Raw genomic sequence first — 24,639 nt, 5'->3', positions numbered from 1 at the left:
CAACATACACATATTCAAAGCCATTCTGAATATTTGAAGTTCTGCAGGTTGATGGAAAGTGGCTCAAGTATACTCCATTTTATTAAATGCCCAGTGCAGATCATTTTCAAAATGCCACAGGTAAAATAGAGTTAAAGTTTGAAAGAGGCCTGAGGGAGACGAATACATCCCAAAGCTATACTTGTGGTTGTTAAGACTGGCTAGATTCGAAAATGGTGCAGTGCGACTTTTTCTCATATGGTGTTTTGGCAACATTGTTTAAACAATTTATTTCAACTGTGTTGGATTGAAAAGGTTGATTTTAAAATGGGGGGAAATGGCGTCATTTCCTTTGTATTCTTTGTATTCTTTGATTCTGTTTACATTTCTATAATTTTTAATTTTTTTTCCAAATCTTTTTTGTTTATGTTCAGTTCATGTCGACCAGGCTTGTCTTCACCTAAAACATTTGTGCTTAATGTTTTACATAGGTGGTAAGGACTTCTTTTTGTTTAGCTCTGGCCGATGTGTTATCTTTTTGCATGTTCTGTTCAGCTGTAACACTTGTCACATACATGTAACATTTCTGCAAATGAGACTGAAAAAGACCAATGTTAACATTACACCACTGTTTATGGGAATGTCGCACTGTATTTAAACCCCTCTAAGTGTGAAGCAATATATTGCGTGTGGAGTGGCTGGAAAACATGGCTATCAGTTAATTTATGTTAACCAGCAAGCATATTATTAAAAGTAGTTAAAGAGAATGTGATGTTTAATTATTAGGCATAATAATTTGCACAAAGCTTTAAAAATGCATGAATTTAACTTTCTATAGGTTTTAGTACACTGGCTAAAGAAAATGAGTAACACAGAAAACTAAATGTTTTCAATTTGTTTGAGGAGATTCAGAATATACGTAAATAACTTGCCCTGATTGAAAAGTTTTATAGCTGGTAATGTCTCTTGCTTTTAACATCCAGAACATTTTCAATAAACTTTTTTCGAAGGATTTTCTACTTTAGAGAAGACTTTAGTAACTAGATTATTGAAAAATAACAGAGTCTTTGACACGGTTCGTAGCAGAAAATGATAGCTCAACATGCTTGACATATTTAGAATTTGTACTTCTAAAAGATGAGACATTTTCAACAACAGAATGTCTCACCAACACTGGGAAATATTTTTAAATAAGCTATATTTTAAAAAATGATATGAGCAGCTCAACAGGATTAGACCAAGGGTCTGTCTAGTCCAACATCCTGTTCCTAACTGTGGCCATCTTGATGCTCCCAGGAAGCCCACACGCAGGGCATGAAGGCAGCAGCTTCTCCTGGTTGTCCCTCAACAATTCATGTCCCTCTGAACCTGGAGATCCCATTTAGACATCGTGGGTTACAGCCATGATTATGCCTTTTCTTCATTTGTGAGCACATTCTATAGAAGTGGTTTCTCTTTATATGAAGACTTGTTTTCTTTTGTCTGGTAGTAGGTTCAGCACAATTTTGTTGGGTGAACCAAAAACTAGCATTATGTCTGAGATATTTCTCTCTGCTTTTTTCACCTCGCATATAATTTTATAAGCGTCTGCCTCTTTCCCCTCCTGCCTTTTTGAGCATGGCTAGTTGAAATGGCATGAGATTTATTATCAGACATCCAACAGTTGGCTAATAGTTGAAAGGGGACGGGGGGATTGAATAGTGAATATGTAACTGTGGGAGGGTTTTTAAAAACTCTTTCACATGGAGCTGTTCTTTGTCCCACATAGGAACACATACAGACATCTCTATGGCACCTGTGTATGGCACCTTTGCAGGTCAAATAATAATTTTTGGGTGAAGCCTGGGAATTAAATTAGAAAAATAGTATAGTAAATGCCCATTCTATTAGCTTTTCAAAAACCCCCCACAGGAGATCAAATTAAGGACCTTCCACTATCTAGGCTAGTTGTGTCTTTAATGTTTTTAGGTATAAAACCCCAAATGCTTTAAACTTTCCTTGCAGAAGAGGTTTTCCAACTACTTGATAATTTTGGTTGTCCTTTTGCCATCTTTTTTAGCTCTGCAGTATCATTTTTGAGATTGAGCGACTGTGCACACTATTCCAGTTGCACCTGTATAATAATTTTTGTACTCATTAGGGTGTTTACTTTTTTCTGTTTTGTCACTTTCCTAGTAGTTGCCATTTTTGTTGTGTTCACTGAGCTAATTTTTTTTCAGTGAGCTTTCCACCATAATCCCAGGATCTCTTCCTTGGATAATCATGGCCAGTTCCACCCCCCACCAAAGCATTAATGTGAAATTATGATTTTTGATTTACCCAACATAAATCATTTTATACTTTGAATCTACTATCTTCTTACTAATTTGCCTACTTTGGAGCTAGACTATAGATAAGCTTACTAGGCCAGTAATTTCCCGATTCTCCTCTAGCTCCTATTTTAAAAATTGGCATTGTGCTGGCTACCTTCTGATTCTCTGTTAATCAGACTCATTCTAGTGATGAGTAACATATTTTTGTTAGAAGACGAAATATTTCATCTCTTTTTTTCTAAATGACCTGCTAATTTTTAATTTGTAAATCGGCCCTGTACTTTCATCTCTTGTCAAGTTTGATTTAGTTCTTCAGCTATCCTTCCCTGAAAGTGGTTCAAGCACCTGCCCATCATCTTTCACAGTGAAGACAGATGGAATGATTCACTCGGCATCTCTGTACTTTTCCTATACTAGTTCAGTAACCCTTTCATGTTTTTGTTGTCTAATGATGCAGCTGGAACCCAGCTTTTATCATTTGTCTTAAATGTTTTTAGATCTGTTCTTATCAAATCCTTTTGAGGGATTGCCTCATCATCCACTTCTGTAATATTTTTTTCTGTAACTTGTACTCCTTTTTTATGTCTCCACATCATAGAACTGTTAGCTAACTGTTACTAGCTTTTTGTACCAAGGAAAGAGAAGGGAGGGTGACTAGTATGCTATCAGTAGAAGATGAGACTGAAAATTTAAGGGATAGAAATTCTTAATGCTTGGAGCACTGCCCTGAGAAGAACACTTTCTCCATTGTTTGATTCCCCCCATCAATATAATACACATAGTATTTATATGGGGCTGGATCTAATGGTTTCCTTTCAGTAAGTGAGGAATCTTTTGTTGAAGGAAGAATCCTTCCCTCCAGCTGGATTCCTTTCTGCCGTGGAAGCTCCTTCACTTACTATCCTTCATCTATCACATAGAAAGCCCTTCATGGCAATGCCCCCTCATATCTCTCTCCCTATGTTCTGCTACAACAACTTTTCTCATCTGAACAAGGCCTTCTGCAGATACCGGCCTACAGTTGGGCAAAGTTAACAGCTGCCCGTACATGTGCTTTCTCAGTGGTAGCTTCCACCTTATGGAATGGCCTGCCTGAGGAGGACAGGAAAGCTCCCACTCTCCTGGCTTTCCACAAACGATGCAAAACTGAATTATTCAGGATGTCAATGCAAGTTTCCTGAGTCCTGGCCTCATGCCCCACTGGGCACAAAGTTGCTTTAATATTCTGTACTGAATGGTGGGAATTCTATGTAGGGTTGATAGGGTATTCCACAGTCAAACTACAATGGTCAGTGTTCAAATTGTTTTCTTTACACTTCTGAGTTCCACACAGTAAAAAGTTGCATCTGCTATAGAATCAGTCCCCCCACTTCTGTTTTTTGTGCAAACCCTGCCTTTTTGAAAAAATGGGAGTTAAGATTTTTTTTTGTTGTTGATGTGCAGCATTTTTTCTTGGTGCAAACCCTGGCCCAGCCTTTCCCCTTTGTTTCTCTGGATGCTGACTGGCTAAACATGAATGACTAACCACTCCCTCTTCCCCCTCCCCACTCTTCCCCTTCAGCTTTTGTTATTGGGAAAACAAAGTGAATATCGTTATGTGTAATGTATGCATGCTAACCTCAGCAGTATAAAGTAATTTGCCAAAGTGTGCTCACCAAGCTGTGGAAGACTACATTATGTACATTAATCTCTGTTTTCCTGTTTTGTTTTCCATTTTTTTCTAATGCCTTTTTTAATTCTATAACAATAATGTTATCATGTTTCATTGCAAACAATTTCTTCCCATTTTTATGTTCATCTAAAAAAAAAGTTATTCAGATTAAAATTAACTTCCACGAAAATCAGTGCTTTGTACTATGTATATACAGTACTCTGTCCATTCCTTAACTTTGGTTTCTCATATGATTATAAATATGGCATTTATGGGGCATGTGTGATTCTCTTGTGTTGTCACTCAGTCATTTCTGATAGTCTCAATATGAACACGTGATTGGAATTGTCCAACCACGAAACTGGATATATGGGCAGTAAAATTTTGAAATATCTCATCAGCATAACCCCCTCTAACATCCTAACATTATAACACATATACAAAAATACAAAACAAAAAAGGAAATGCCTACACTGATGAAAACGCTAATGTTGTTGACATCCCCCAGAAAGCTCGAACCATGAATGAGGCATTTTTCTTAGTGCAGGGGGGAAATCCCTGACACCTTTTGGTTTGGTTCCCTCAGGTAGAGAATTACAGAAGCTCAAACTAGATCTGATCCTTGCGGGCCAAATACCCAGAAACCCATGGTAAATTGAGCATGTGAAAGAATCTTGGGTTGGGAAATTCCTGGAGATTTGGTAGTAGATTTTGTGTTCAGGAATGAACTCAGTGAGATGTGATACCGTAGAGTCCACCCTCTGAAGCTGCCGTTTCCTCCAGAGGATGAACTGATATCTAGAATCTGGAGCTCAATTGTGATTATGAGGGAGGTTGGCGGCCTAGTTCCCAAGGTGTAGCTGGATTGCTTTTCTGATATAGCATCACTTCATTCTGTACTCATGAGCAGTGTGGATTAGTATAATTAGAGGGTATTCCATTCATGCAGTGAATGACTGATAGCCTTTTTTTAAAAAAATTTTTTATTTTTCAGTATACTACACAACACTACAATAACGCTACACAAGACTATCACAAGGAAAGGGAAAGGATGAAGAGAAAGGGAAGGGGCGGGGAAAAGGGGACATAAAGGGAAGGATAAACTACATTCAACACTACACTTCAATGTTTTCCCTTCATACTGCCATAATAGAAAAAAAATAGCTCAATAAAATGATGATGGGGTGGTTAATCATACAGATTACACATTTCAAATTCTAATTAAACTTTCCTCCCCCTTCTGGGTCCCGGACGCAATTCTCTCTGTGCAGCCGCAGCTGAGGTGCTCTCCTCCCCCCCCCCCCAGGCTTCTCCTTTTCTTCGTTCTTGGTACACTGGAATTCCGGGTTTTTATCCTCAAAATCCTTTAGTTGATCTTCTGATAGTATCTTATGGGCTTGATCTTTATGTCTAAACCATATTCCTTCCGGAAGTAACCATTTATACTTTATTCCATGGTCCCTCAGAAGAGCTGCGAACTTTTTGTACTTAAAACATCTTTTCCGGACTAGAAATGGAACGTCCTTTAAAATCTTGACTTTAAGACCCATAAAGTCCAAATCTGCATTGTATGAGTTATATAGGATACTGTCCCGAATCTTTTTAAATGAAAAGTCAATAATGATCTCGCGAGGCAGCTGTCGCTTTGTTGCATATTTTGAAGAAGCCCGACGGACCTCCAAAATGGCGCTTTTAACCTCTTCTTTAGTTGTCCTCGCGGGTGTCGCCAGTAGTTCCGAGACCAAATCCCACAGATCCTCATTTTCCTCCTCTTTCACATTTTGGAGACGCAAAATTGTCTGCGTTCGTTCCACCTGTAGCCCGATCAGCTGGTTCTCCACCAACTTCAGCTCTTTTTTCGTAGCCTTCACAAGTGACGCACTTTCCAGAGCAGACTTCTCTGCCCCCCCCGCTACTTCCTTAATGGTTTTCACTTCGCTTTCAATTGAGCCCACCCTTTGATCAGTTTCGTTCAGCTTGTCAACAAAGGGTTTTATGGCTTCCACCACCGCCCTGCGCACCAACTCTTCGAGCGACTCTCCCTTCTGCAAGGTACCCGAGATTGACTTACCGAGAGCGGGACTTTGCTTCTTTGCTGCCATTTGGGGGGGGGGGGCGCCAGCCAAATCCTGGAACTCACCGAAGGGGAAGAGCGAGTCTTCTTCAGATCAACCTCTCCTTCACAAGCGCTTGTAGAACAGAAGGGATTCGCTTGTTTACAGGCTTCCGCCTGTTTCTTTTATTTGCCGTTTCTCGTTGCCCGGCGGCACTCAAGGCGCCGCGCACGTCTGCCGGCCTCCATAGGGACAAACGGGCAATTCCCCCCCCCCGCATTGATTCCGGGAGGTTCTTCCCGCAGCGTCCCGGACCCTGCCTCCCTGACTGGGAGTCCTGGGGGCTAATCCTTGCAGATCAGCCGCCCGGTCAGGGTGCCCGGTCGCTTCCTCCTGGACCTGCCGAGAGGAGCGTCCGGCATGGCTGAGAAAGCGAAACCGAATCCGAATGACTGATAGCCTTAATAGCTCAACACTAAGGTATGTGCTTTACAGTGCTCTGTTTCTCTGCCCTCTCCCCAAACCCTTGCTGAACACATTAACCAGTTATCCCTTGGACTGCCAGTTAGTCCCTCCTCTTTTTATTGCCCCTCTCCCTTTTACAATGAGGGTAATCAACTTGGTTTAGTTTAAGATACTTTGTCTTCAAAATGACCTGTCATTCAGTAGGATTTTACTGGTAAAAAAGTAGGATGCACAGTCTCTCAATGCACTCCAATTTCTATCTTGCAGCAAGCATTATTGGAACTTTGAATGCAACTCTTTGGTTTCTATTAACCTAAAATGATGACAGATTACTTCCCATGTCACTGTCAGCCTGCTGTAAGAGTCAGTGGTGCTGGTATGGAGAGCAGCCATGCCATCCTCACCTGTCCTCACAGTGCTGCTTTAAAAACAATACATGCACTGCTCCTCTGCTGTGAATATGAAATTTTAATTGTGTTCCAGTACCCATATGATAGGCCAATAGTATTAGGAGTTGTGCTGAGGTTGGAAGGCAGCTTGCCCTATGGCCACCTGAATAAATTTGTGTCTAGAATAACATTCAGACTGGGAACTTCACAGCTCATCCATAGCAGCGAATGATGCCACTTGTAAAATGCCAGCTGAAAGTGCAAGCAGGAAAGGGAGCTGTGTGGAGTCTTAAGTAGTAAGCGAGCACAAAATGTCCAACTGTACAATGTCTGTATGACTCACATGACAAGAAAAGTAAAACTGGCATCTTTGATATAGGGTTCTATATTTGTAGAATCATGAATTAATCTATAAGTATCTTAGATCTTTCCTTAAATTAAGAGAGTTTTGCTTTTTGAAAAACGATTAACTACAGACTCCCATGGGATACATGTGTTCCTGGTAACAGATCAGAGAAATTAATGAATTAGGAGTGTTGGAAAAGGTGGCACACAGGGAGGACAATTCTCTCTCTTGTTTTCTTTTAACTAAGAAATATCTCTAAATGGAAATTATGGTATTAGTATTAATAGGAAAAAGAACTGAAAATAAGTTGGCATGTGAAATACATTTTTTTTAACCTCAGAGCTTTTGTGTGATTTTTTTCTTTGTATTTTTTTATTTCAAAGATTTGAATAAGGTGATAATGGGCGTAGTTGCATAGTGCAGAATAGATTGAAAAGGGGGGAGTTGAACTGGTGCTTGCTTCTGTATGTGACCCAGTGGATGCTCGGAGCAGAATAAAGAGGAACATCTGTAGTCAAGCAAGTTAGTTTTAATCATTGTATTGAGGTTTGTATAACAAAGGAAAATTAACTGCTGCATGTACATGGATGCTGTCTAATTGCATCAACATCACCATAGTTTTTGCACAGTCATGCAGTTGTCTTAATATGCAGAACTGGAAATAAGGTGATGTAATTTATTTCTAACCCCCACTCCCTGTTTTTTTCTTTCAGCTCTGTAGAAAGCGTTTTAAAAACCCTTGTGAAAAACTGTCGCCCGTAAGTACTTCTTACTATTTCGCAAGCCCTGGCTCTTGTGACTCCCTTCTGTGAATTGGGGAGCTGTACTGCAGAGGACAAAAACTTGTTATTTGACTGCAGTTCAACAGTGCAGCCCTAAAGTTATGGAAGGGGAAAGAGTCCTGTGTTGTGTGCTCATGGGGCTCAGTCTCTTGTAACTAGCTGCCACAATCCAATATGCTTCAGCAGCTTTCAGTTATGTATAAAACTCTCAAAGCAGGTAGAGGAGAACAGAGCAAAATGGAACAAATATATTTTTGAGAATTTAACATATAATCACACATTAGTGAAGGCTTTGTATAGAAGTGATTTGTGGTTTATAAATATGCTGGCTACGGTGAACATGCTTTTAAAAAGTTAGCTCTTCCTGGAGAACTATTCCCATCTCTTTTGTCAGTGGTGGCTGGGATTGGTTATCTTCTAATCCCTTCAGTCTCCATTATTTTATCATTTTATAGCCCAGAACCTAAGATGCCTACTGCTTTGCCTTAATAGACTTTAATATAAAGCTACACAGATGGCAAGAACTTGGCTGTAATTTCAGAACTTGTACTTTTCATGCATCTTAAATCTATTCTTTGATTTTGATAATTTTTGTCCTAGTTAAATCAGTGGGTCTGCTTTAAGTTCACTATAGATAGCCTTTTTTTCTCAGGTGATGATGATTGAACTGGGCAAGATTTTTGAGCCATAAATCCCTAGAGGCTAGGCCAGCTTTGTGGATGGATTGCGAGACTGCCTTGAGTGGACTCTGGGAAAAGCAAAGCGAGAGGCGATAAGCCTGTTTGTCCCTTTGCAGCTGGCCCAGGAGAGAATCTTTTTGCTCTGTCCTCTCTAGTTAGGATCTACCATACAAAACATGCTTTGAGCATTGTGTAAGCTTAGCCTATTCCAGTAGAGCAAATTATATTAATTGTAAATTGCCATCCCCCTACCAATATTCAGTATTTACAGTGTAGACAAAGTTTGAACAGATCAGGATAAGAGAACGAGCCCTCTCATCTTCCTTTATTGCTATTTCTAATTTCATAAGAATATCAGAATTGCCTTCCAGGATCAAATTGATATAGTAATCACTGTTCAGCATTAACCAGCCACATACTTATGCTGTAACATGGTGGTTAAGTGGTTTGGTTATGAATCAGCACTCTACTGGTTCGAATCGCACTACTGCCATGGGCTCCGTGGGTGTCCTTCAGGTAAGCCGCTCCTCTCTGGCCCAGCCCCCCAGCTGTATTGTGGAGATAATTATAATGCTGATTTTATTCTTTGCTCTGAGTCTAGAATCTGTCTAGGAATCTGTCTAGAGGAGCAGTATATAGAAGCAGTATAAATAAGCATTTATTAGTTATTATGTAAAGTCACAGCTAGGATATAGCAGGCTTCTGTTTTTTGGAATGTTCTGCCTTTGTACAGGGAGGTACCATTTATTTGTCAGGCTTAGTGGAAATTATTACCTATAACTTTTGCAATTTTGTCTGCATTTTTAAAACAACGTTTAAGTGAATCACTATACCTTATGGTATTGTGTTAATTCTGTGTTATTGAAGTGTGTTTTCTGTATATGGGTTAGCATGTCCGTCTTCCCTTTAGGTATTTTCAAGTAAATGCAACGGCAGAGATGCTAGATGAATGGCGGCCTTTAATGTGTCCCTTTGATGTTACCATGCAGAAGGCCATCACTTATTTTGAATTGTTTCTTCCTACCACTCTGCCTCCAGAACTTCACCACAAAGGCTTTAAGTAAGTTGCTGTTGCACTTTAAAATTTCTTCATGGAATGATCTTTGTATGAAAAGTTATCATTTGTTAATTGGTGGCTAGTATAGTACTTGTATTGAGTTAAGCCTGATTTGTGAGAGAAATTCTGTCTTGAAATTAGGATATTTCCTCAAATTGGCTATCATAAAATTAATAGGATAACTTTAATTTTTAAAGTTGTAATTCTTTGAGTGGGAAGCAGATGAACTTCTAGGATATAACTTGCATTGCCTGGCCCTGATTCTTCCTGTAATGCTGATACCAGCAGTACTGATACTGAACAGAGTTGCATCAAATCAATAGAGATGCAGTTCAGATGCAGAATTGTTTTAGAGAAACAAACTGAGCATTCCAATATCTTGGCATCTGATTCAGATTTTGGTGCCTGACACCATCAAGGGAGACGAGGCTGGGCATTCCTTTTGCTCAAAGACCAGCAGAAGGCCCATTGCCCTAACAGTATCACAGTTCTCACTTTATCCCAAAAAGTCAGTTTGGTAGATTTCTCATTTTGTTTTGTGGCAACTCTTCTGATTTAGGGGAGCAACTGAAGGTGCTTTATCCAGAATTTTGGAGGTAGCAGTGATTTGATTGATGAGGTTCGTCTTAATGTTGCTGACATATATGAATGGTCTAGAATCTAGATAAATTACAGTTTGGCATTGAACTCTGGCTCCATTAGTGTTACATGTCTCTTGTTAGCACAGTAATATTAATTTCATGCATATTTTAAAAATACATATAATATGTTGGCCTTTTGTATATTTTAAAATTTTTTTAAATTTTAAAAAATGAATGCTAGAATTATGTGCTAACCATTGCACTCTATTGCCAGTCTATCTAAACTGTGAAATTAGAATTAGAAATGACCATATTTTAGTTGTCTTCCTTCTCACAGAATTCACAGTTTGTTGAATACATGTTTGAGTCCCCATTGAGGAAAGTAAATAAATAAATAATTAAATACACTGAAACAAACAAAAGAAAATTGCATGGAGAAGAGGGAGTCTAGGTGTGTGGGAAGTAGCAATTACCTTTTTCCATCAAGAATGAACATTTGCATAAAGCATGGTGCAAGAGCCAAAGTCTTTACTAACAAAGTCACTTTTTCAAAAAGGCAATGAGAGAAGAAAACCAAATCACTTGGTGGATAGAAATGGTTTTTAATGTAGAAACTGAACACAGTTAAAGTTTACTGAGTTGGCTGTACAGCAAGCATAATAAACATTTTGAAAGCTAGCCTTTCATACTTGATGCCCTTGTGAAACGAGAGGTCTGCATATATATCTTAAAGCTTTTCCAGATTGTCTTTGAATGTTCTCATTGCTTCATACGGTAGTGCTGTTTCTTTTGGGTCTTATCACTTCAAGGTCATATTAAGCCACACTTATTCAAGTGCCTGTCCACAGAACACACCTCCCCTTCTGGAATTCCTCACATAACTTTATAAATGCTTTCTTTCATCCTTATGGTAGCAAATGCCGATAAGGCACATCTCAGCATACCAGGCTTTGTGCTTTCTGATGTCCTTGGGGTTTTGCTCTGGGTTAGATCTAGCCAGCTTTTCTGTTGGTGAAAAGGGAAGGATGGATCCTTACGGTCATCATAAGAGGCTATCCTGGAGACTGGAGGACTTGCATGGACAAAAACCATGTGTGATGGGGACTGCAGTAAGGAGCGGAATTGGATGAGATTGAATGAAAAAGTTGGCTGGATCTAAATTTCTGTATTTATATCGGTAATGGCCTTTTATTGTGGAATTTCTAAGATTCCAAGCAAGCTCCTTTGCACTCAGTGAGAACTTGGTTCTAAGTATATGGTGCTAGGATATAGAACAATTGTACAGAGAGAACTCCGTACTATTAGCTTCTCGCCATTCTCTTTTAGGGCCTTATTCAGCTGTTAGGTCCACAACAGTTCCAAGGTCACAAATATTTTTACTAGCCTGCATGTTCTTCTGGGAGAGGAGAACCAACTTTTAGTTAAGTGGAGGCAATTCTTACCAGTTGCAAGCATCCTGACAAGGCTGTCCTTAATTAGCCATTGACTTTAGAGCACTGTTTATTTATAAGTAACTTTGGAGCTATCACCTTATTTCACATCCTTATTGGATAGGGTATATTTTATTGATTGATTGATTTAAAACGTTTGTATGGCACCTTTTGACCCAAATAGGGCCCCAAGGCGGCAAACATTAAAATTTTAAAACCATTTAAATTTAAGACATGTAAAATTTAAACATTTTAAAAAATAATTCAATAAAATTTGAACACAAATACCACCAAGAATAGAGAGGAGGGCCAATAACGGTTATTGGGAGTATACCAAACAAAGCAAAAAAGTCTTTACCCACTGGCAGAGGATAGCAGTAGGAGCAGATAGATTAATCTCCCTGGGGAGGGAGTTCCAAAGTTTTGGCGCCATGCCTGAGAAGCCCCTTTCTCAGGTTGCCATACATCTAGCCTCAGATGGCGGAGGCACCAAAATCAAGGCCTCCAAAGATTGCCGGAGTGGGTAGATTCATATAGAAGGTGTTCCATAAGGCCCCAGGCTGTATGGGTCTGTATATTTCAATACCAGCGCCTTGAATTGGGCCCAGAAGCAAATTGGAAGCCAGTATAGATGGAACAAGTCTGGAATGATATGGTCCCTATGACCCACTCCAGTTAGCATTCTGGCCACCGCATCCTGAGCCAGCTGTAGCTTCTGGGAATCTTCAAGGGCAGCCCCACGTACAACACATTGTAATGATCTACTCTAGATGTTACCAGGGTATATAAGACCTCTTGTTAACATGGTAGCCTCTCCATTTAGCTTTCTGGGTTGCCTTTTGAGCTTTCACCAGTTTTATTGTTTAGCAGCTGAGTGACTGATTCCTTACAAAGCATACTGTGATTGCCTCCATCTTCTCTGACTACTCATGTGGCTGGTATAATTGTATATAGGAACACTGATGCATGTTCTGCTGTTGACTCTTCCATTTCTAAATACCGAGATGATGACCGCCGTGGACCACAAATGGTGTGAGGCCAGAGCAGACAAAAAATGATTTGAAATATTAATTGTAGTTGTTTTATTGTATGTCTCTAGTGAAAGCATAAAAATAATTAAGATAAATACTATAATAGGCAGCTAACAAAATCATTTGTGAGCCTGGGAAGTTCTGTTTTTAACACTGCCTCAAGCTCATCACTTGGCATGAAGGATACTGTTCTTCCTTAGTATCCTAGTTGCAGTACAGATAATAAAAACTCATCTAACTTGCTTGGTTGATCTGGATTGCTTAGGTAATATGAAGAAATAAGACCTGACTCATCATGAAAGCTTACGCAGAAATAAATCTTGGTTAGTCTTAAAAATGCCACTTGATCTCTGTTTTACTTTAAGGTGCTATATGTGAGACAAGCAGTACTCAATATATAAATGCTATGTATGTATTATTGGAGCTGGAAACATGATTTCAGCTAACAGTGATAAACATGGTGGTCTAATTTAATTGTCTTGCAGACTCTGGTTAGATGAGTTTTTAGGCCTTTGGGTTTCTGTTCAGAATCTTCCGCAATGGGAGGGGGTAAGTATCTCCATTTCTTTTCCCCACTTCTGGGCAACATAGAGTGGGTGTGTCTGGTTTATTAGCCCAACTAGGAGAAGTTCTAAGAAAATTTGTTAAATTAAGGCCTATCATACCTCACCAGCTGAATGAACAAGCCAGCATTTTGTTTGTTGGACATTGTTTTGTTGGATATTTTAAAATTACCCTCTCATGCAATGTTCCTTGAAAGTATTTTTGGAATGCCAGCATTTTCTAGACTGTTTTATTTTCTAATTCTTTAAATCAGACTAGTGCATCAGGATATATCTGGTATTTTTAATACACAAGAAATTGTATAAATATGGCCGAAGGTTCTTTTTTTTTGTTTGATAAAGGTGTGCAAAGGGGAAAAAATCAGTAAATACAGGTTTAGTAATACTGAACTGGAAAACACATTCAGTATTCCCCAAATACCAAATTCATTTTCCAATTTGTTTTGGTGATACAAAGCAAATTCAGTAAAATTCATCTATTGTTTCTGAAGGGAAATTCAATTTGGGTATATTTGATGGCCTCAGGTGGTCATTTTTTTGACCAAATTTTACCAAATTTGCAGGGGACCTACTCCTAACTGTCCTCTAATGACTCCCCAAGTTTCCCAAAGCTTGGACCCTGCACGGGCATTTTATGGCTCCCCCAAAGGTGCCCCCAGCCACTTCAAATCTCCATTATTTCCTATGAGGGACACTATGGGGGCTGGAGGTGGCATTTTGCAAGCAAAATCCACCAAATTTGCAGGGGACCTACTCTTGAAAGTACACCCAAACACCAGTAGGTAATTTAAACTAAACTGAACCAAGATCCCCAGCAAACACCCCCCCACGCGCACACACAGAACAACAACCCTAAACCAACAACAATTGAACACCAAACCAAACTTATGGCAACAGAAAACACCAAGCAAAAACAGCGACCTCTATAAATAAACAGCACCCCAAGCACCAAGAACAAGGGAAAACACCCCCCCTCCTCAAGAACAGCCAACAAAAACAGAGGTGAATTTAATAAAATTAACTGGAATTGTAAAACACCCACAACAGGATCACCAACAACAGGATAAAACAAAAAAGATCTCCCCTCAGAAGATCAAGCAGCAAAATGAACAGTAAATATAACCAACTTCAAACCAAAGCCCCCCAAAAGCCCAATTAAAGCACCCCACACACAGCAAAAAAGCAGTTTTTAAAATGCAAAGTAAAAAACCTTTTCCCTCCCCCCCCTCAACCCTATCCCTCCCAGACACCAGGCTAACCCCTTCCCCTCAAAAAGAGAAAAATAACCCCGTAAGTCTTACAAGTTTCAAGTCAGACAGCAGTAGCAATCCTCCAGGTGCAATCCTCCAGGTGCAGCAGCAGAAGTTCTCCAGGTGCAGCAGATCTCAGCAGGCATCCACTCACTCCCGGTGAGGATCCAGTTGCAGTCCAAAGGAGGCCAGAGTCCCAGACTACAGAGAGAAATCCAGCAGCAACAAGCAGGCAGTGTCTGTTAATCTCCAGGCCAGAGCAAAATGAAGGCTGCTCTGAGGCAAGCCTGCTTAATGTAACTCATTGCAGCAGTTTAAAAAAGGCACTCTCCTTCCAGAGAATCCCATTGGTCAGAGAAGGAGATCTCCTGCAAGGATTGGCCACTTACTCCCACTTCTTTCCCCTTCTCTTCTGCCTCTGCCCCACTCCCCTTACCCTTCTCTCTCTCCCATCTGGTTAAAAAAGTCAGGAAGCAATGTTTCTTTGCTGTTCCTTAGCAAAGGAACAGCCCAGCTGCAGTTTCTAAAATTTACTGGAAAAAATACTTAAATTTGGCATTACCAAATCTGATTCAGTAATCCTTTTTAAGTTCAGTAATACTGAATTTTACCGAATCAGGTAAAATTCTGTATTTTTACTGAATGCCAAATCTGAATCGCACACCCTAATAATAGTTGAAATTTGTTTAGTCGGACAAAAGATGTAAGTAGTCTCATTGAACCATAGTAATGTTTAAAAAACAAAAGGTAAATGAATATCTTTTTATTAAGACCAACCACTGTGTTTTATTTTTTTGATTGGGCTTAACTTTAAAAAAATTACATAGCGGTTGTTTTGGGATATTTAGTCAGATCTCTCCAACAGAATGGTTTCTCAGACTTTTCATACCATACTCTGATCTGGTGAAGACATAAATTTCTCAATCTTTTTTCCACTGCTATGAGAGAGAGGGAGGATTCTGGTATCTTGTATGTTTGTTCTCTTTCCCTCTGCAAATCCCTGCCCCTTCACCTTTTGAGTTTTAACGGCGGTCTAACATTATGTCTGCAGCAAGGTTAGTAGCAGACAAATGCTTGACTTTCAACCAGATTTTTGAACCAGTTTCAAACTGGTTTAAGGCTAACTTTGTTTGCCAACAGTTAGTGTTGCTATGGGTTAGTGCTAAAAAGGGAAGTGAGAAGGGAATTCTTGAAGGGAAGCCTATGGAGTACTGTTGATCTTCTTAACTGTGGCTACAAGATCTGGAAGTTTTATGTGTGTTATAGCCTCAGGCTACTGACTAAATCTTGTTATGGGTGTAGAAAATCTAGTGTGTACCCAGAATTCCCCCTCTCTCAAGGATTTCCTATTCATCTCATAGGGGGGAGCAGGTGAGTGTGAGAATACCACTCATGGATTTGCTGTCTCCTCTGATACAAATGGGGCAGCCATGATTTTCTCTGCGACTATGCAGGATAAGAACTTTTGGGGTTTGAATGTTGACCTTTGATTAATGCCCAGATTATCTGATAGTTGCTTTTCAGCCCACCTGTGAGGTTTATGTTTTACATGACTGTGTATGCTAAGAAGTTCTATAGGGTCTTGCCTTTGTGCTTGCCAGGGGAATTCTCACTGAGAATATGTGCTAGGTCTTGAAATGTGTTCTTTTGCTTTCTTTATAGCATCTAGTCAACATTTTTGCACGCTTGGCTACTGATAATATAGGCTACATTGACTGGGACCCCTATGTTCCAAAGGTATTGTCTAATAATTGTAGAAGTGATAAGAATGTAAAAACAAGAGAATTACAGTAAAAAGATTTATTCAGCATGAATGGGGAATGGGATTTGTTGATTAATCAAATGTACCAGATCCTCAAGCTTATTGCTGTGCCCTGCACCATATCCACAGAGACTTTTGGGAATGCCATGGTGACATCACTCGTGCTTGTTGCCCACTGAGTTCACTCCCTCATGCCATCCTACATGGCAGACAGATAAGTAGATCAGCTGCCTGGGAGCCTCCTGGCAGAGCTGGTTCCTGACAGGTCAAGGCAAGCTGTGGGGGAAGAAGACATCTGAGGAGGACATAAGCTGGCAGCACTGGCTGTCAGAAGCCCTGCAATGGCTGCAGGCATCAAGCTGTCTGGAGAGGAGAGGGGTGCATCTGTACCCCAAATATGCAAGGGTAGTGTGGTGTAGGGGGAGGAGCTTGCCCACGGGTAATGCCAGTTAACTGAACATTCTGGGTAATCAAGTCCTGGATAACAAAGCTTTTACTCTCCGTTCCTGGGTGATCTGTTTGGTGTTTTTTCTGCTGGCTGCAGCTAGCCAGTTTTACCTTAGAGAGAGGCACATCCCTTGTTAATTGCCATATTTCTAGTATTTGGAGAGTTGCACTTTGGCTCTCATGGTTGCTAGTCACTGATAAGACCGATCCTTGATTTTACCAAGTCTTTTATGATTGATTATGCCTTGATTATGACTGATTATGCCTTTTATTGATTATGCCTTGTATGAAGAAATCTCACTTGCTGATTGTGAAAGTATTGCCTGTCAGTTTTGGTACATGGCTCTGCATTTTGGGAGAACAGTTTTTCATGCCTCCTCCTAACCCGCCCCCCCGCCCATATTTAAAGTGTTCTTAATAAGGGGGAATAATGTGTTTCCCTGCCAATGTTGACTTTTTTTTTGTTTTATATGTCCCTCTACCTTTCCTTCTAAAATATGGTAACCAAAATAGCATAGACTGTTGAGTCACTTTAAATACCAAATCAGTCTTGTCATGCGTTCTGTGGGTGCACCTGTTGTCAGCTGTGACAAATAGAATTCTGGGAAGGAACAAGTATGGCTGCTCCTTAAATTTTTTTTTTAGAAAGTTATGCCAGTCTTCCACAATTTCCCTCCTTCCACCCGGCTCCCCATTGTGAACGTTTACATCTCCCTGTGTACCTTTCAATGACTAGCAGCTTGTTTTGTTCTTACACCACATCCCAATTCATTTCTGTAAAAATTTAACTTTGAGGCATTTCAAATCTTATCCCATACTTTTAAAACGTTTATCTTGTATTGCCAAGCTTATCAGGGCCCCCAATAATGCTGGAAGCTAGGACATGAGTTTCAGCCACCACTGCTGAGAATAGGGTTTTTGTTCAGCAGCACTTGATTGACTTGAAAGGGTAATTTCTGCTGGTGAAATACTTTTTCTTCAGCAGTGTACAGAGGTGCTTTCCAAGTGCTACTGTGGGATATATATCTAATAGTGAGAAGTTTCTCTGTGGCAAACATGCAAATTGAGCAGTTAGAGATTCAAGATTGCTCAAACAGATCCGGTGTTTATTACTGAACTTTATTACCAAAAGCCTGCCAGGTTTTGCTGGCAAAGTGCTTTGAGGCTCATGCTGTTAAGTTAATATTCTGGATATGTTGTAAATGGAATACTGTTATATTTTTGTTATTTAATTATGTAGTTCTTTTTTCCCTACAGATATTTACTAGAATACTGCGAAGTTTGAATCTTCCAGTTGGAAGCAACCAGGTGTTAGTTCCAAGGTTCATAACGAATGCTTATGATATAGGGCATGCAGTCATGTGGATCACAGCTATGATGGTATGATCCTTTTTGATTTCAGTGTGTACGCACCCTGTTATCCAAACCATTGCCCCTGGACCCCTACATTACTTTAATCTTGTGTGTAAATATGTTTATATTATTGTTGTTTATTTATAGTCATTCTTTTTCATTGAGATCCAAGGCAAATTACACAAGTGAATACAATATAATCAATAGCTAAGAGATTCACAGAGCAAAAATAAAATACGATCAACAGGACATTCAGCGAAAACAGATACAGTAGGGTATGGTAGTTGCAAATGTCTCATCATAGGGTTTTCAAGGTAAGAGATTAGTAGAAGTGGTTTACCAGTGCACTCTTCTGCACGGTACTAACCAGGTTAGCTGAAGTGAAACGGTCATTCTCTGTGAAAGATCCTCTGCCAGTGTCACCTTCCACTACTGCTGCTGCCCAGTAGCTGGCCTTCAAGAATTCCTCTGCTCCCATCACCTTTGGACAGTCAGTTCTTTTCTACTGATGTGACCATTGATTCCTGAAGGGGATGGATGCATCTTCATCTGGTGTCTCAGCTTTGACCATTCCTTCATGAGGCACTCTTCCAGGAGTCAGGTTATTGACCAAGCCTGTGCTCCTGAATGTGTTCCTCTCAGCTTCATTGACACACTCAAACCCCCTCACCTCATTAAGGTGTGTATCCAAGAGGTGATCTTTCATTCATAGTGTCCCCATAGGTTGGAGGCAGCTTGATGGCACGTAACAGACACACAGTTGCAAATTTGAAAACTAGCATAAAGCCAGACATATAAATGAAATGTTTCTGAATGAAAGTATAAGTAAATGTGACATTTTTAGTAATGTTGAACTACCCACTAAGAACATAAATACATCAGCAGACAGTACCCAATAGCCTAGTGTATAGTCCCTGTCCCTTACCAAGGTATCTCTTTGAGCCATTTCTTATGACACAGCTCTATAATCTGAGTAGAAAAATTATGCTTCTGTTTGTCTAGATAATATTTTGCCTTGCCTATAGAATAAATAAAGGAATATACAAGAATGGCTGTTTTGTACACTCAGGCGGCACTGCTTTATTCCCCAGGCCTTAGAAATGTTGTTTGCCATGTAACAATCCATTCTAGGTGATCAGGCTGTATAATTAACTCAGCACCACCTAGCAGTAAAAGCTTCTGATTTAGGAAGTACATTAAATTTGTTTGCTGTGATTAAAGTAGAATACTCGCTTGTTTGTAAGTGAGAATAAATAGAAACTGTAATCACTGTCTTGTGTGAAATGGATGCCCAAAGTATCCTACCTCATATTTCTGGAGATGGAACTAATGTGGTTCACATAATTGTAAACTCTTTAGCATCATGAAAAGGGCAGCCTCCCCCACACAACCTTCCCAAGTCATCTGTACATAGATTATATTAAGTTTGGGCGAGTACTTCCGCAAAAAATGATTTTGCAGTGGATTTGGCTTCCTGCTCTTCTTCAGTGTGCTAATTGCTACTGCAAACAGCTGAGCATAGTACAGACTCTAAGCCTTCGTTAAGACTTTGTCTTAGAGCCAATTAAGATTGAGCTTGTTAAAATTGCACTGTGGCCTTGTTAGGGTTTCTTGGAGGTCAGTCAGATATCAGCTGCCTAGGGAAGTGGATTCCCTTTCATTAGCAATCTTCAAGGAGTGGCTGGCCGAATACTTGTCGGGGATGCTTTAGGCTGTGCCTGCCTTGGGCAGGAGATTGGACTAGATGGTCTGTAAGGCCCCTTCCAACTCTATGATTCTATGTGTAAATAACAACTTTATCTTTTTTTCTGGACAGGGTGGACCGAGTAAGCTTGTACAGAAGCACTTGTCTGGGTTATTCAAAAGCATTGCCTCGTTTTACCATCCCTCAAATAATGGTCGCTGGTTGGTAAGGATATATATGTTTTCTTGAAGTCAACATTAGGGGTGTGCAGCCCGAAAAGATTTGGGTTTCCCGCTTCGGGTTTACCCGAAGAGGGAAAAAAATTCGGAAATACCATAATTCCAAAGTGGCAAGCCGCTTTGGAATTATGGTATTTTACTCGCTTTCGTATGCTCCGTAAATATTCGGAGCATACCTAAGTGAGAGGGAGCAACTCCCCCCCACCCCCACCCCCGGGGCAACCCCTCCCCCACCCCCCACTTAACCTGGCTGTCAGGGAGGGTGATCAGCTGGGCTGTGGCGGTGTGGGCGGCTCCCCCCTGCTGCTGCTCCGCGGCCCCGCAGGGCAGCAAGGAGGGTCGGAGCCGCCTCCTCCAGCCCTTCCTGCCCCTAAAATGGCCACCACGGTAGCCATTTGAGGTGCAGGAAGGGATTTCTCCGCCACCACTCCGCAGCCCCGCAGGGCGGTGGGGAGAGCCGGAGCCACCACTGCCACTGACTGCAAGGTAAGTGGGACTGGGGGTGGGGTGGGGGCTGGGCTGGGCTGAGGGTGGGTTGATGTTTAAAGAGCCACGCCACTGCCCCGAAGCTTTCTGAAGCATTACGAATGCTTTGGAAAGCTTTGATTTGGATATTCTGAATCTTTACAATTTGGGTCCGATTCGAGTATTTTACTCAAATCGGAAACCCGAAGTGCACATCCCTAGTCAAGATTAGAAATGCTTATATAGGAGTAGAATCTTTTGATTTTCTTCAGCTGTTCCCTTTTTTGTATGACGTTCACACTAAATATTTTAAATAGCAGAGCTAGTTTTACAGTAGATTCCCTTACACATACTCCTGAGAGAAATTAAAAAGAAGCCAGAAAGCTATTGTTTGATTAAAAATTTGTTCTTTTTGTTCTTTTGCTGTTAGAGTCTGACAGCAAATTTAAAATCCTGGAAATTCAGAAGCCAAATCTGCAGTTGTTGCTAGTGGATGAAGACCAAGATTAATAAGCTGCTGGATTTAGAAAATTGCTTTGTTGAGGAATTTTAATTTACAAGGGGTGGGGTGGGTGTGAGGGGGGAAAAGTGGCCTTTTGTAATGAATTTTTAGGGAAATTCATGCTGGAGAATCTTCTCCACTACCCATCCTGTCCTTAATTGCCCAGGCCTCCTGATCTTCAGAAGCCCAGACTGGGGCAGGCACAGAGTTTCAGAGACACCTTAACTTCACATGCGGAGACAGTATTCTCAGTGGAACAGTTTATTGTGCCTGAATTGTAGCACATCTGATATATAAATGCTTAGGTTGTGCAGGTACTGAAAATTTTATTCAGAGGAACATCCATGTGGCTCGTAACATCCATGAATACTCTATATTCACAGCATCTTTGCACAGTTTTTTGGCCATTCTAATAACAGCAATTGTTTCTCAGTTGCTGTAGCTGTAACTGTGGTCAGCTAGGCCATGTGTTATGTTTTCTTTGATAATAGGGAATGATCAACATGAACAGTGTGCAGGAGCTGTGAAATATCCCTACAGGCTGTGGGGCCTTTGCTCTGGATATATTATTTTAAGGTGGAAGGATATATACTGCTTTGCCAAACAGCATAGACTGATGTATTTTTAACATGCTGAGAGCCTAGCTAGAAGCACGTCTAGTCAGAAGCCAGGCCCAGGTTGTTCAATGGGTGTTGCTTCCTAGGTGAACGTGTATTGGATCGTAGCCCGAGTGCAGAGAGGGGAAAATAGATTTTGATGTCTTCTTTGCTGTTCTTTAATGGAAATTGATTCTATTGCCCCTTTTCTGTATGATGGCAGAACAAGCTCATGAAGCTACTTCAGCGGCTACCAAGTAGTGTTGTCAGAAGATTGCATCGTGAGCGATACAAGAAGACAACTTGGCTTACACCTGTGCCTGATAGCCATAAACTTACTGACCAGGATATCACAGACTTTGTAGAATGTATTATTCAACCTGTCCTCCTGGCTATGTTTAGCAAAACTGGAAGCTTAGAGGCAGCCCAAGCTCTGCAGAACCTTGCACTAATGCGTCCTGAGTTGGTAATCCCACCAGTACTTGAAAAGTGAGTACTAACAGAACCTGTCAAATGGCAGTGTTAACTTTTGGCTTTTTGATGGTGTAGAAAAGGGGTCAGAAATGGTTCTTTTTGCAGCTGAATAACTTATCTTTGGCCAGGGAAATTGGATTTTCTTTTAGTGAATGGTGTAGATTGCCCTTTGTTTTTTGGCCACTGTCGTTTAACCACAATTTTCCTGTGTGGGGATTTTTATAAAAATTTCAGATCTGTAGGCTCCCATTCCATCCCAGATCAGCCCCATAAGACAGCTTATAATATCTGTCCACTAGAGTTTAAAAGCATTTATTTAAAAGCAGGTATCAAAACAGTAAAGAAAAAAAAAACAAATTCTAGGATTAACTGCACATTTCCCAAACTACTGGGGGTTTTCTCTTTGCTGTTTTTAATATGGTTTCCAGTGAAAGAAAATGATTTTGGTTTATTCATATTTAATGTTGCATTGCATTCTGTTGACTACATTTGTTTGGAAGTCATTTTCCATTCTGTTGCTTTAGATGTCATGCAGTCAAACCATAACATATATACAACTAGACTGAGCTGCTGCAGGTGAGCTGCTGTAATGTTAATGCATTGCTCTGAAAAATGGAATACAAAAACGTCAGGCTGCTACAGTGTGCCATCGCAGTCATTCTAACTTGAGCTCTGTCTGCTTTCCAGTTACTTGCCTCCCCACTTATGCTTTTCATCTGGCATGCGTCAGGCTTTCATATGTTACTTGAATGGACTGTTTTGCGTCCCCCTCACACTATCTGTTTAAAGTGAAGATATTTCCTTCCCTTGGCATAGCCTTACTAACCCTTGTATTGAGGAGGCAGTGATGCATCATGGAGAAGAGGTATCCACCCTCCTCTGTGCAGTCTGGCCCCTTCTGTTCTCTTTCACTCAATGTGGAGCAGAGTGCAACGAATAGAGAATGGTCTAGTGGAGCCTAGGCCTCTGCTGCCACACAGCCTTGCTTGACTTAATGAGATCAGCTGTGGAGCTGGTTACCTCAGAAGATCTCCACAGCTGCAGGCCAAGCAAGATGGGCGGAGAAGCAAAATAGGCCATCTCTTTCCAGAGGAATGAGGAGCTGCCCATAGGAACACCATTTGGGCCATTGTACGCCTTTTTCTGTGGTTCTGTACTCCCACAGAAATCAGTGGGGTTAGAAATACAAACAGAATCCAGAAACAGCCGCATGGTTAGGAACAAGCTCTGATAATTCCGTCAACAAGGAGTCAAGTTGATGCATAAAAGTTCTCACCAAAGGAATGGTTTCAACAATGCACCGAAATGTAATTCTGTTCTTCAGGAGTTTCCAAAAGTTATGTTTCTACATATCGATGTATAGCTTATTTGAGTATCTGTAATGGCAAATATATTATAAGAGCTAAAAACCCTTTCTTAAAACTTTCCCCTCCAAACAAACAAACAAACCCTCCATAGAACATACCCTGCACTGGAGACTTTAACAGAACCTCATCAACTCACGGCCACCTTAAGCTGTGTAATTGGAGTAGCTCGTAGCCTGGTATCCGGGGGCAAGTCATTTCCTGAAGGTCCAACGCACATGTTACCTCTGTTGATGAGAGCGTTGCCTGGTGTGGATCCAAATGACTTTAGCAAATGCATGGTGAGTATTTTGTCCATGTGTTATGATCAGATCTATCTTGGGTCATTTCAGAATATGGCTCTTGATTTTCACCAACAGGAGCTTCCTTGCTCTGTCTGTGTGCCTTCATGTTTTTCATCCTCTTTCCCATAGTTCTTATCTTAGATGTTGCATGCTGACTCCCCATCTCTTGATTGTCACTATCACCCCCATTAAGATCTTGTACTGGCACCAGAGTGGGAGTGGAAGGGATCAAATGCATTTACATTTCAATGGCTTGTATTGTAGCAAAGGTATGATTTAAATTTAAAATCAGCTTTGAGACAGAAGTTAGAATGTAATACAATTCACATCCTTCAATAGCTTCTTCTAGAGCTCAAATATAACAAAATTTACTTTTTCAAACTCTCATAACTTTACATGAGACTGTATAATGGTTTTGTAAGGATTCTTAGGCTCATGAATTTCCTCCCACTATCCTTGTGTGCACATTCAATAACTGTTTCACAGCAAATCACAGCTTGTTGCTACCTCCAAACCATAAACAGTATTTTGTTGCTGGGGCTAAGCTGTGATTTAGAGACTTGGTTTGGAGGATAAAGAATAATCAATAATTTGTGGTTTGGAATAATGACAAAATAAGGATAGGGAAGTGCTTTAATTAGAGATGGGCACGAACCGAAATATGAACCAAAGTTCATGACGAACTGGGCTGGTTTGTGGTTTGCGAACTGGCTGTTCATCAGACCCCATTTCTGACGAACCGCCATGAAGTTTAGGCTGGTTTGTTTGGTTCATTTTTTGGTTCGTCATTGCAGACAGACTGGCACCGATGAATAAGTTTCCTAGGCAACAGGGGGTGGACTTCCTGCAGACCTTCTGCTGAACATGAAGCGGCCTTCTGCTGGCCCGGAAGTGACCTT

General features: G+C 40.6%; 1 protein-coding gene across 1 annotated transcript in view; it reads left to right on the top strand.

Annotated features, from left to right (window-relative positions):
• PSME4 (proteasome activator subunit 4) overlaps positions 1–24,639 on the top strand; it is a 107,511-nt gene that overhangs the window by 21,369 nt on the left and 61,503 nt on the right. The window contains exons 4-11 of the mRNA XM_054986549.1: positions 7,910–7,954; positions 9,569–9,718; positions 13,243–13,306; positions 16,233–16,307; positions 18,037–18,159; positions 19,949–20,041; positions 21,842–22,107; positions 23,551–23,737. Of these exons, the coding sequence (XP_054842524.1) occupies positions 7,910–7,954; positions 9,569–9,718; positions 13,243–13,306; positions 16,233–16,307; positions 18,037–18,159; positions 19,949–20,041; positions 21,842–22,107; positions 23,551–23,737 (1,003 nt within the window). The remainder of the gene's footprint in view (positions 1–7,909; positions 7,955–9,568; positions 9,719–13,242; positions 13,307–16,232; positions 16,308–18,036; positions 18,160–19,948; positions 20,042–21,841; positions 22,108–23,550; positions 23,738–24,639) is intronic.

The sequence above is a fragment of the Eublepharis macularius genome, chromosome 1 (genome assembly GCF_028583425.1).
Source record: "Eublepharis macularius isolate TG4126 chromosome 1, MPM_Emac_v1.0, whole genome shotgun sequence".
Lineage (NCBI taxonomy): Eukaryota > Metazoa > Chordata > Lepidosauria > Squamata > Eublepharidae > Eublepharis > Eublepharis macularius.
Note: the sequence above shows the minus strand (reverse complement) of the source record. Positions and strands in the feature narration are given on the sequence as shown.